Below are 11,420 nucleotides of genomic sequence, written 5' to 3'. Positions count from 1 at the left end.
TTTCATATCTTGGCTGTACATGGTACTCACAAAACATGGTTGCCTTCTCCAAAGCACCCACTGGCTACAAGCCAAACACCTGCAAACGCTGGTTTCTAATTCTCAGATCATATTTGGTCTCAGAAAATCATAAACCAAGTCCAAACCTCCGCTAAAATCTGATCAGGCCAGACCTGGTAAGATGTTTATCTGACCGATTCCTACCCATTCATGTCACGGCTACGGACTGGGATGTTGGTGAAATCTGTCTACAAATAAAATCTCTAGAACTGTATTCACCTTGATGTTCAGTTTGATGCACATAGTGCTCAACTGCTTATCCAGAGGGCAAAATTTTGTTGCCTTCGAAATCCGAGCAGCGGGATTTTGTTTGGAAGATCAGGAAACGTCGTATGTATATAACTGGCAAGATTTGCAAAGGAAAATGGCAGTTGACGCTTGTTCACTAGACGTTCAGCATATAGTTTACTAGCTGAATCAAAGAAAAAAACATCTGAACAATGTAAGGCTTGAATCCTGCATCAAAGGTCATAAATTATGTACAATTGGAAAAGTATTGAAGGTTCATAGCTTATGTACAAGAAAAAGCGGAGGAAATAGAACACATAATTTTACATGTAATTACAGGACGTAGTTCACTATCTGCAAGTCTGTATCATGCGTTCAGCTGTCTGTTGCTGGCGCTGAATTTAACAGAAACTACCGTTGTGGAATTATTACCACCATTGATCTTTAAACATGTGATGAATCTGAATCTGCAAATATCCATGAGAAACACATTCAGTAAGGAAGCCGCAAGTTGATGAATGAAACACACCACAAGCAGTAATCTGTTTCCAGTGAAGACATCTATCAAAATTTGCAAAAACAGTCCCGACCTATTTTGGTAATGAAGGTCATCTGGCTCGCACAAGCTAACTCTGAATCACGATGCTAGAACATTTCAAGACACCAGAATGTATTACCTTTGGTTCTCATACTTACTAAAATACATCTCTCAACATTGGGAACATGGTCACAATTTCAATAGCCAAAGGTACCAGAGGAATACACTAGCGCATTACAACTAAAATCTTGAAAGAGTTAATCACGACTTAATATGAACCTGCATATAATGTTCGGCTACTGAAAGCTGATACTGCAACTTACAGCAATTTTTTGCTAAAGAATCTTTTTTGGAATAATCTTTTTTTTTTTTTTGTTCAAACATCCAGCTCCATCAGCTAACGCAGGTCATCTAGTTAAAGTTGGACTTTTAAATGCCATTACTAACACAACTCAGCATCAAACTTCTCCAAGCCTGCGATAGTTTCCTCTCCTAGAGCTGACCAGAACTGAGATAGCATTAGGTTACAAACCTATCTAGGTAATATTGCTTTCCAATCCTGTCGCTCCTTGCATGTATTCTTCACCATGAGCAGGAACTATTGACTGTGGCGAAGCTGAAACAGCAGAAACAACGGCATAAGCTTTAATGATGTTCAGACTTGGCCTGTGTTGAGATGAAAATTACTGACAAAGTGCAAAGATGGCAAGACACAACCCAGGATGCATCATATTCCCAAGGGAAATCAAGTAAACTACATATGCAGATGATAAGATGGAAATCCTCCGAGCCTGTTATGCACTCAGGTCTCAGGTTCGTTTACTCTTCATCGTTCACTTGACTTATGAAACTTTTCTGTCAAATGAAATATTCTGAAGCCTGGAACAGACTGACCGGGAAAGTCCAATGATAAACAGAATAACCATAACATGGTTCATACTTGGTACGACTAAAAGTACCAGACAAAAGTTTCACCTGTTGAGGCGCTGGGTGATTGACTGGTAGAATGTACATCTCCAGATGGCTGAGCAATGGTCACAGTGTCAACATCCTGCGGACTAGAATGAGGTAGAGATTGATCAGGCACACCACTTCCTTGTTGTGAATCATATCCATGTCCAGGTACAAGAAAATAATTTGGTTGTATAAATGGAGGAACAGATGAATTTGTATGAGGATTTCTTGCGAATAGCTGGGGGTAATGATATCCACCATATGCAACTGGTGGACCATGTCCATGGGAATACAGATGCTCATCTCTGTATGTGACATACCTGCATTCATATCGTTCATTTTTCCAGTTAATCTCCCATCTTGAGTGCTGAACTTAAGATTCTCATATGACTGTCCATGAAGCAAATATGTCGAAAGGAATCCAATCATCTAACATAATAACGATAAATAAAGGACTCACCCATATGGATAATACAAAACTCTTTGCTGGTAGCCGTAAGGAAATGGCTGCAGATGAGATGATATTCCTCTATATGGATGAGGCGCTTGGGAACTTCTGAAGTAAATGCCTTCAGAGTGAGCTGCAAAACAAAAAAGAGCAAAAACAACACATTTCATGCACATTTCCAAATTCATAAATTTTTCAGGAAATGCATATGTATGTAATTAAACATGACATCACCATGTAAAATCTATACTTACAGCCCCTTTAAGCAACAAACACAAGGTTTCTCAAAGCTAATGGCCCAACAGGGATGCTAAATGGATAAAAGGAAAGAACATCTTTCTGACAAGAATAGTTGCAGACACAGAATAAGCGAATTTACATTTTACTTTCATTTTAATCATTCAGAAGCCCCAGCGAGTGCAAAAATGGAAAAGGAGGTCGACATTTTGAATAATCAAATTCTTAGTCACATAAAAATCAGTTGCTACGGTGAAAACTTTAGTTTCTCAAAACTGCAACTCAAGGATTAGAACATCCAACTCAAAACCTGGTTTGAGTTTGTCCAATTTAGCATGCATACCTTTGGCTTATTTGGGCATGATAAGGTCCAAATGATTTTAGGGCCAGCTGAGTTGGCTTTAGCAAGTTAATAATCCAGCATTTCCAACTTAAAACTCACACACAGTCAGATTAAGTTGCACAACTTTTGTAACTGAGGCTGATAAACTTGTCTCATTCAAATATTAGAGAACCTACCAGCAGGTGGTGGGGGCTGTGAGCATCCAAGAGAAGCCAAGTTACAGTTAGCTCTCCTCCCATCTATGACAGGATTAGGATCTAGGCAAGCTCTCCTTGCAGCTTCAGGATCACGAAAGGTCACCTAAACCTCAACAGAAAAACCCATCACCTAAGACCCAGATCAGATAAACCATGATGAAAGATAAAAAGAAACACCTATGTTCGAATCCAATTCATTTCAACTTTCTTAGCTATAAAGCATCCGAGGTTCATGCAAGTATATTGGGTAGTTTCAATTGGTGCAACAATGCAGACATAAGAAACTATCCCAATAAGAATGATACTTTACCATGCCAAGGTCTTCATCCATCACTTTGACTGATATAACCAACCCATTATCCTCTTGGTGCTTTCACCATAGCAAGCATCAGTTTCCAATAACATGAACAAATTCAGGTCATCTAGTGGGTGACATGAAACATCACCAGGACCTTACGTCCCTATATATGTTTTTCACGTTCCTGCTAATTAGACACTAGCAGGATGCTAGTGACAAAGGGCGCATATGGGGTAGGTGAAAGCTTTTAATGCCAGACCTGGTCCAGCAGTCCAGGGTGGTCAGTTCCTAAGCAAGAAAGGAAAAAAGTAAAAGAAAAAAGCGAAGACTCCATCCTGCCAACCAGATGATGGACTAACTTCTTCCTCTTCACTTTCCTATTGGTGTCATTTTCCAATCACTCTCTTCACTGTATATCTGCCACTGCCCGGAAGATTGTGTGGATGCCACGAGAAAATAAGCCTTCACTAAGTAAGAAAGAAGGCATTATCCGCAGAAAAGAAGGCCAATCAAATGCACCAATCTCCTCCCATATGAAAAGTACATAGCACATTTCCTGTTCTATCGCATGCATAGCGCGTCCGTGCACAATGCCTGGAGCTATGATAAAATATGCAAAACCTAACACAATTATGGGTGCCTAACCATGCAGTTAACGCACATTAGCTGCTGTCAAAGCATGAAGTATTTTCCTCTCTCTCTCTCTCTCTCTCTCTCTTCTCCCCCCTCCCACCTTCCAGAAGGGACAAACGGTGGAAGCTTTCACAACCATCTATATGACATTCTAAGATGGCTTTTCTGATCCTGGAAGCGAGTTGCCACAACACTTCAAAATTCTATTCGCGATGGCAATAGGCAGAGTTCCATGCATCAACAGAACAAAGAAGCTACCAGACGTCTAAAAGAAAAGACATAATCGAAAAAACAAAACCAAAATAATCCGTCCTAGTGATTTAGTCCTACGAAAACCGAAACAACGAATCAGAGAGACGAAGAAGATGAAGAACAGGGGAAAAATAGCACACTCACAAAACCATAGCCCTTGGACCTCCCACTCTTCTTATCAATTATAACAGCGGCCTCCAAGATCTCGCCAAACTGCTCAAAGTGCTTCTGCAAGCCACGGCTTTGAGTTTCCCATGCAAGGCCTCCCACAAATATCTTGGTAAAGGTAGTGTCCCCAAAACGTGATCTTGCAGACGGAATCGACGTAGCCATTGATCTTACTTCAGAAAGGATGAAAACAGAGAAAACCAACTTCTTAAATATATCAAAATCTGCAGACGATTACAACCTAAACTCTTTTCGTTCTATCAATACCCAAGGAGAAACCTCTTCACAACCAGATTCACAGTACCCCAATTTCTCGAATGCCTCCATCCAGCAGAAACAAGTGCGTCTGAAAATCACCAACCCATCAAGTCAAGCAAAAACCATACTTCATTTCCATGTTTTCCACAATCTCTTCACCAAAAAGAGAGAAGCTTGGTGCTCTGCTGTTAACCTTCTGCACAAAAAGCAAAAGAAAAGGAGCAAGAAAAAGATATTGCAGTAGTATTTTCCGGATAAACTCGACAGGAATTATTGGACAAGTGGGTGAGGGAGACGATACAATCATTGAAAGAGCACAGGCAGCACAGCTGGGACCCGGATCCTCCCAACATGAGTCGCTGTCTTTATTCCACAACGACAATACAAGGGTAGTCATGCTTGCAGCTAGGTGGGGAGCCCATCGGCCATCACCAGGACCAGAACGGGATGGAAGACCAGGTGTCAGATGGCTTCTTCATGTGTTCACGATCAAAAGACAAGGTCCACAAGGAAATCTTGCATCCGATCATAGTCAAACTAAGTGGGAGAAGATTCGAGAGCATCTATCCGTCCAGGATGGTTCATATCGGCTGATAAATCGACATAATTCGTCTTTACATAGAACATAATATGTTATTAAATAAAATAATGAATAACCTGCCACTTCCGTTCCCGAGTAAACAAAAATGAGAACATAATATACGATCACTTAAGTAATAAAGAATTGAGTCTGTTTCTTATATATATATATATATATATATATATATATCCAATAGAGTTGCCGTCCAACTTTTCTAGTCCATTGGCAGGATTTCGGTCAGATTCTTGAAATCTAATTATATTAATATATTCAAAATACTCAAATTTATTTTTATAAATTATAGGCTTTACTCTATGAATCATATCTTGGGTGAACTTCAAAAATAAGGGGGTCATATATTGTTCATCCTATAAGAGAACGGGTCCAAGCTAGAATTTTTTAATGGAGATCCAACAATTTTTTTAAATTTTTTACAAGAACCAAACCATATTCATTAATTTTTTTCAGGATTAAATTATTTTTTTTAAATTATAAATTACAAGGGGGTGTTTGATGAGGTCAGAATTATGAAATTCTAAAATTAAAATTCTCATATTTTATGAAAAGAGAATTGTGCTATCAAACAAAGAATTTTGATTTCAAAATTATAAACTCATACTTGGACACAATTCCAAAATTGTGATTCTATTCTAGAGGGTGGAACTATGATTCTATAAAATTTTTCATCTTTTCATGCCATGATGGTTTTACTTTATCAATTTTAGAATTCTCATTCATGTTTTATCAAACACAAACAAAAAAAAAAGAAAAACTATAGCTGAAAATTTCAATCCAATTGCAATTTAAGGTAGAATTTTATTTGTAGAATTTAATTCTAAAATAAAAGTTAAAGACTATCAAGCGCTTCCTAAACAAAAACAAGTTCTCACACATGCTAATTCTCAAACGACGTTTTCGGAAGGGTTCCTGAGAATTTCCCTTTTGAAAGGGAACATGTGGTTCTGTCGTGGACCCGACAATGATAATTCGTGGGCGTTCTGATTAGGAGCTGGACGGACGACGGCAGATGATGTTATAGCTGGCGTGGAACCAGTGGAACACCCCAATGCTGTCCCATCAACTCTTTCTATAATCTCAAACGTCGACCAACTGCACTTTAAAGTAACACTCTGTTGAAGACAGACCTAGCTAGGCTTCATTTTCAAGTTTCTTCTTTAATATATATTTACATAGACGTTGTTAAAGATTATCATTTGTTGGGTGAGTATGAAGTTCACAACTTATTCTTTGGAAAACATGCATGAACCTTCTCACTCTTTTAATCCCTAAGTTCTTTAAAATATATCCAACAACTAAAATGTTGTCTATCGTTCAAGAAAATAGCATCCACAAGAATTAAATTGAACAAACAATACACCTTTGGTGCGTCTGCCTATCTGACCGTCCCTTGAGAAATGGAGTTTGTAACTTAATTAGACAACTCTTTCAAATAAAAGTGCATGGACTAATGATGCTGATTAATTTGGCATTGAATCGGTGAAACTGATGAAGTCCACCTGCTCTTTAGGTGGTACACCTACTTCTTGAACTTTATATAATTGTTCGGATAAGATTAAGGTCACTTCTTGGTGACACTCACAAGCGGCCATGGCCTCAATTAGATGAACGGAGCGCATGAATCTTTTGGCCGACGATTTAGGACCTTTCAAGTTAAAAGAAGGTTGACTGGGCGCTTGGATGACACTCTTATCTCATACACATAGGGGCAGAGTAAGGATTTTTTTTAAGGGCGGGCTAAATGGTTCAACAAACTTATTCGGCTAGGGCCAAACTAAACTCGAATAAAAAAAATACATTGTGCAACTAAATTTTTTTAATTTTTTTAATATAATTTTTTTTCAATTAGCTGGAGTAGGGCCACGGCCTAGGCGGGCCCCTTCCCTCCTCCCCTGCATACACAGTTTCAGTTTTTATGAAAGATTGGTTTTGTGAAGCATGTTATAAAAACATTGTTTGCTTTGTTTGGGTACAACACCCAAAACATAACATGATTTTTGCACAACATAAAGGTGGCTAGTTTTCTTAATCCTTTTTACAAAACCAGGTTTTATCAAAACTGAGTTTTCTTTAAACCCAATTCTGATGAGACCTAAACTCTCTCAAAACATCGTTTTGAAGACAAAACCAGGTTTTGCAACCAGAATCTGGTTTTGAGGCCGTATCATCCAAACACCCTCCAGAGTTTAGTATCTGAAATGTTCCTTTCTTTTACATAACATGACATAAAGGAACCTTTCAGAGATATAATATGCTCTTGAAAGGGAATTCATTGTTGCTTGCAGGGATAATAAGGTTACTCGTGAAGCTATCAAATATTAGAAAGATATTAGCCAATTTTGGTCCTGCCCAATATAATTCTATTCATGTCTTCCCTGACCTGGTTAGAGGAGAGGCTAAATCGGCTAGGTTTGGCCATACCTGCAGTCAATTCTGATGATGCATGCAAGTGCCCCAGTGCAGCCTAGTTTTCAAGGTTTAACCATAGATAATCTCTTAACCATCCCATCAAATAGGTGGAAGATTTGCGAAACATTACCAATACATATATAATATGTTGTTGAATGCATGCCTTTCCAACCGGCCAACGACATTGGCGCATGAAACAATAAACAAATGGAGGCGAGATAGTATTAATTTCCAAGCCAATGACCGGCCTCAAGTCACAGACAATCCATCTCTGCTGCAATTTTCTTCAGCAGTTGAGCCACAGGGTAGTGAACCACCTGCAACCAACCTTGCCAACTCCTCCCTCTTAAAACCCCCACCATCAAATACTCACCTTTTTCCAACATGTCACCCACAGCCTGATCTCCATTAACCTGCTTCAATGGGGGAGGTATGCATGGCGCTTCCATATTAATGTTTCTTTATAGCTTCTTTTCTGCATATATAGCTTTCTGTTCTTTTGGGGAGCAAATATTACTGAATGAATTCTTGACCTTCTTCAACTTGAACTATCGTTGGCTTCCTTTTGTCTAATTCTTTGGCTTTCTTAACTGGTCACGATCTTATGTTTTTCTTCCTCCTGTTGTTGTTGTTGCAGGGCAAGGGGGAAGAACTTGTGAAAATCGAGTTCAAGGCCTATATGCATTGCAATGAATGTGGGAAGGAGGTGGAGAAGTATGTCACCAAAATTGAAGGTGATTACTTATATTAATTACAAGTAGCTACGTTCTTTGACGAGGGCCTGGTAGATTTGGTTTGAGATGGAATTACTTGTTGAGCCAATAAATCACTACCCAAGAAGTAACTGATTTTGGTCCATGTAGATTATAGATCTGTCTTAGCTGCTGATGCAAATTAATAGAATGGGTTCAGGATATATAACGGTTCTGCAATTTTCCGGCTTTGAAGAATTGAATCCCAGCCGATATACTATTTTTCATGTATTTAGCTGATTTAAATTTGATTGTTTTTGTATTTTGGCTCGGGCCCTTTTGATTATGTTTAATCTTAGGTAGGTTTTAGTGTTCTTGCTTGGTTTAGACTTTAGATTCTTTGTCTGATTGCAATTTGCAAGTTTGCTTTATTGAGAGATTCGGATTACAGAGTTTCAAAAATTTCTTCTTTTGATGGAAATCATGTCCAATGTTTAGAAAACTTTATTTGAAAGCGAGGAAATAGTAAGAATGCTGGGCCAAAATACATTTCTTCTTCTTCTTCTTTGTGAATGAATATTGGTGAAAGCTGAAAGTATCTGTCATAAGAATAGGTTAAAGCAAGAATAAACTTAATTTTCTAACGTATTGAAAACCAAAAAGGCTAATACAACTATTTCCCTTTTTCTTTCTGATATATATATATATATATATATATATACATATTTTGCTTTGATGTAAACATTAGAATCTAAGTATCATCCTTATGTTTATTTTTCCTGCTTATCAAGAAGGCGTTGGTTGCCAAGTAAAGACTGAAAAGTGTATATTATATGTATCGCACGGATAGTGGGGAGGACAGATTACATTAATAAAAAAGGAAAAAGGAGATTCAACGCCGGTTTTTCCTTAATATGTTTTTCCAGATGATTGGAATCAATAATTTTTGTTCTTCAAAATTCATTAATGATAAATGTATACATATATTATGAATATCTGATATTGATGCTCTTTCTATATATTTGTAATTTGGATAACTCAATGATGCCGGATGGCGGAAATTATTGAATTCTTATAATTTAAAAATTTTGTTGTTAAAAAACAGCCATTATATTGCAATTAGCGACAGTTTACGGTGCAACTATAGCTAGTGGCTTTACCAATGAATTGTAGTTCTTTTAGAAGCAAATTTTTAAATTTCAGCCATCCAATTATTGGGCATCCAACAACGTTGACTTTTCCTTAATATTTTTATTAGAATAAACCTAAAATGGCTGTTTTTTAATCTGGTGGCTGATACAAAGGTGCACCATGCCAAATTTTAAATACTTTAATCATTTTTATTTTTTCGATTATTTTAATATTTTTACCTATTCATAACCTTCAACTCAATCGGTGGCCTCATATGTAGGAAAGTTCAATGTTGCCCTGTGCTAGATATTGTCGAAACTAAATTTAAAAATTTATCATTAAAAAACTGCCATTAAATTAGCATTAGCCACAACTTATAATGTAGCAATGGTTGATAGTTTCAATGAATATTTATAATACTTTTAATAATAAATTTAAAATTTTTTAACCATATGCAAATGCAACTTGCTTAGAATGGCGCATTGTCTTATATATATATATATATATATATATAGACCTGCCGCTTACTTGATGCCCAACTCTAGTAGGTATAAACGGACAGCGTTGGGTAGATCTAACAAGATCAATTTTTCTTCTTAATTATGAAGGGGACGCGCACGCACACACATGCAACACACACACACTTGTGATCACGTATCAAAATTACTGCTATTAATTTACATCCTTTTTATACATGCACAGATATAAAAAAAACCAAACATTCAAGAAAATCGCGCAAAATACAACGAGAAACTCGTATTATAGATGGAAAAATATCAAATCAAGGAACCCCGTAGATCACATATTAAGCTCTTGAATCCAATTCATATGTGTGTGTGCGTGCATGCGTATATGTGTGTGCGTGGGGGGGTTAACAAAGAAAGAGAGCATGCAGGAGTTCAGAGGGTGGAGGCGGACGTGGAGAAATCGAGGTTGAAGGTAGTGGGGAGGGTGGATTCCGAGAGGATCCAAAAGAAGCTCGAGAAGAAGATTAAGAGGCTCGAACTTCTTTCTCTCTCCAAGGAGAAAGCCAAGGTGGAAGAAAAGAAAGTAAGCTCCTTAATTACATTCAGTTTTCATCTTATAAATTCCCTACCTTGTTGCATTTTTTTCCTCTTCATATGGCTCTGGTTTTCACATGTTTCTGCTTTCAAGATCGTCCTCAAGCTTCAAATACACTGTGAGAAATGCGACGAAGACCTGAAGGAAGAGCTAATGAAATTAAAAGGTGCTCAAAAGCAGAACTTTCCTCGTTCTTTTTTCTTCCCCTTGTGTTAAACAGGTGGAAGAGGATCGATCTTAATTTCAATATTGCAGATGTTTATAGAGTAAAAACGGATTTCAAGGCTCAGACGTGCACGATAGAAGGCACCATGGAGCAAGAGAAGATCATCGAGTTTCTGCACAAGAAATTTAAGAAGCATGCGGAAGTTGTAGTGCAAAAGGTGGAGAAAAAGAAGGAAGAGGAGAAGAAAAAGGAGGGGGAGAAGAAAGTGGAGATAAAGGCCGAGAAAAAGGAAGTAACTGTGGAGAAGAAAGTAGAGATAAAAGCTGAGCAGAAGGCCCCAGCTCCATACGTTGTTCAATGTGTCTACGCCCCTCAGACTTTCAGTGATGAAAACCCAGAAGCTTGTCATGTCATGTAACGCCATACAACTCTCTCTCTCTCTCTCTCTATATATATATATATATATATATATATATATATATATATATATATATATATATGTATGTATGTATGTATGTATGTACTTGGTTTGTTTTAATTTGATTGGACTCTTGGCTTTTCAAGCTTCATAACCAATCACAGTTACAAGAGAAAAAATGGGCAACGTAGAGGATTTGAATTTATAAGTGAAATCTTATGAAAGCTTCATTGATGCAAGAATTTTGCCTTCTCTACCTGCCATTCAAATCTCATATGCAGTGGTATACTGCAAAAATTCCACCTCAACCTGGAACTGGTCCATTTCCAA

At 37.6% G+C, this 11,420-nt stretch overlaps 2 protein-coding genes across 4 annotated transcripts; one reads left to right on the top strand and one right to left on the bottom strand.

Moving 5' to 3' along the window:
* Positions 1-503: 503 nt before the first annotated feature.
* On the bottom strand, positions 504-5,051 carry LOC116266404 (uncharacterized). 3 transcript variants are annotated; one of them, XM_031647611.2, is made up of 7 exons: positions 4,916-5,051; positions 4,333-4,810; positions 2,985-3,108; positions 2,241-2,361; positions 1,802-2,100; positions 1,359-1,442; positions 504-755 (listed from the first exon to the last, which is right to left on the bottom strand). In XM_031647611.2, the coding sequence occupies exons 2-6, from the start codon at positions 4,519-4,521 to the stop codon at positions 1,363-1,365; spliced, it is 813 nt and encodes a 270-aa protein (XP_031503471.1). In that variant the 5' UTR covers positions 4,522-4,810; positions 4,916-5,051; the 3' UTR covers positions 504-755; positions 1,359-1,362. The 3 variants fall into 3 exon arrangements, with proteins under 3 accessions (XP_031503471.1, XP_031503472.1, XP_049937009.1); XM_031647612.2 differs by lacking the exon at positions 4,916-5,051 and having other exon boundaries at positions 4,333-4,529; positions 4,661-4,895; XM_050081052.1 differs by lacking the exons at positions 504-755; positions 1,359-1,442; positions 4,916-5,051 and adding an exon at positions 1,460-1,681 and having other exon boundaries at positions 4,333-4,895.
* A 2,836-nt stretch (positions 5,052-7,887) lies between these two features.
* LOC116266156 (heavy metal-associated isoprenylated plant protein 4-like) lies at positions 7,888-11,138 on the top strand. The gene is made up of 5 exons (XM_031647264.2): positions 7,888-8,051; positions 8,259-8,355; positions 10,340-10,494; positions 10,600-10,672; positions 10,762-11,138. Exons 1-5 carry the CDS (start codon positions 8,043-8,045, stop codon positions 11,088-11,090), a joined length of 663 nt encoding a protein of 220 aa, XP_031503124.1. The 5' UTR covers positions 7,888-8,042; the 3' UTR covers positions 11,091-11,138.
* The last annotated feature ends 282 nt before the right edge of the window (positions 11,139-11,420 follow it).

The sequence above is a fragment of the Nymphaea colorata genome, chromosome 12 (genome assembly GCF_008831285.2).
Source record: "Nymphaea colorata isolate Beijing-Zhang1983 chromosome 12, ASM883128v2, whole genome shotgun sequence".
In the NCBI taxonomy this organism is placed as follows: Eukaryota; Viridiplantae; Streptophyta; class Magnoliopsida; order Nymphaeales; family Nymphaeaceae; genus Nymphaea; species Nymphaea colorata.
Note: the sequence above shows the minus strand (reverse complement) of the source record. Positions and strands in the feature narration are given on the sequence as shown.

What these genes read in the sequence shown, in the direction of transcription:
- LOC116266404 (XM_031647611.2), bottom strand. Translation starts at nt 4,521, where the DNA reads ATGGCTACGTCGATTCCGTCTGCAAGATCACGTTTTGGGGACACTACC. An exon ending in GGTCCAAGGGCTATGGTTTT is followed by an intron (nt 3,109 to 4,332) that starts GTGAGTGTGCTA and finishes GTTGAGGTTTAG; the next exon opens with GTGACCTTTCGTGATCCTGA. An exon ending in GTTTTGTATTATCCATATGG is followed by an intron (nt 2,101 to 2,240) that starts GTGAGTCCTTTA and finishes ATATGAATGCAG; the next exon opens with GTATGTCACATACAGAGATG.
- LOC116266156 (XM_031647264.2), top strand. An exon ending in GTATGTCACCAAAATTGAAG is followed by an intron (nt 8,356 to 10,339) that starts GTGATTACTTAT and finishes GAGAGCATGCAG; the next exon opens with GAGTTCAGAGGGTGGAGGCG. An exon ending in CCAAGGTGGAAGAAAAGAAA is followed by an intron (nt 10,495 to 10,599) that starts GTAAGCTCCTTA and finishes TCTGCTTTCAAG; the next exon opens with ATCGTCCTCAAGCTTCAAAT.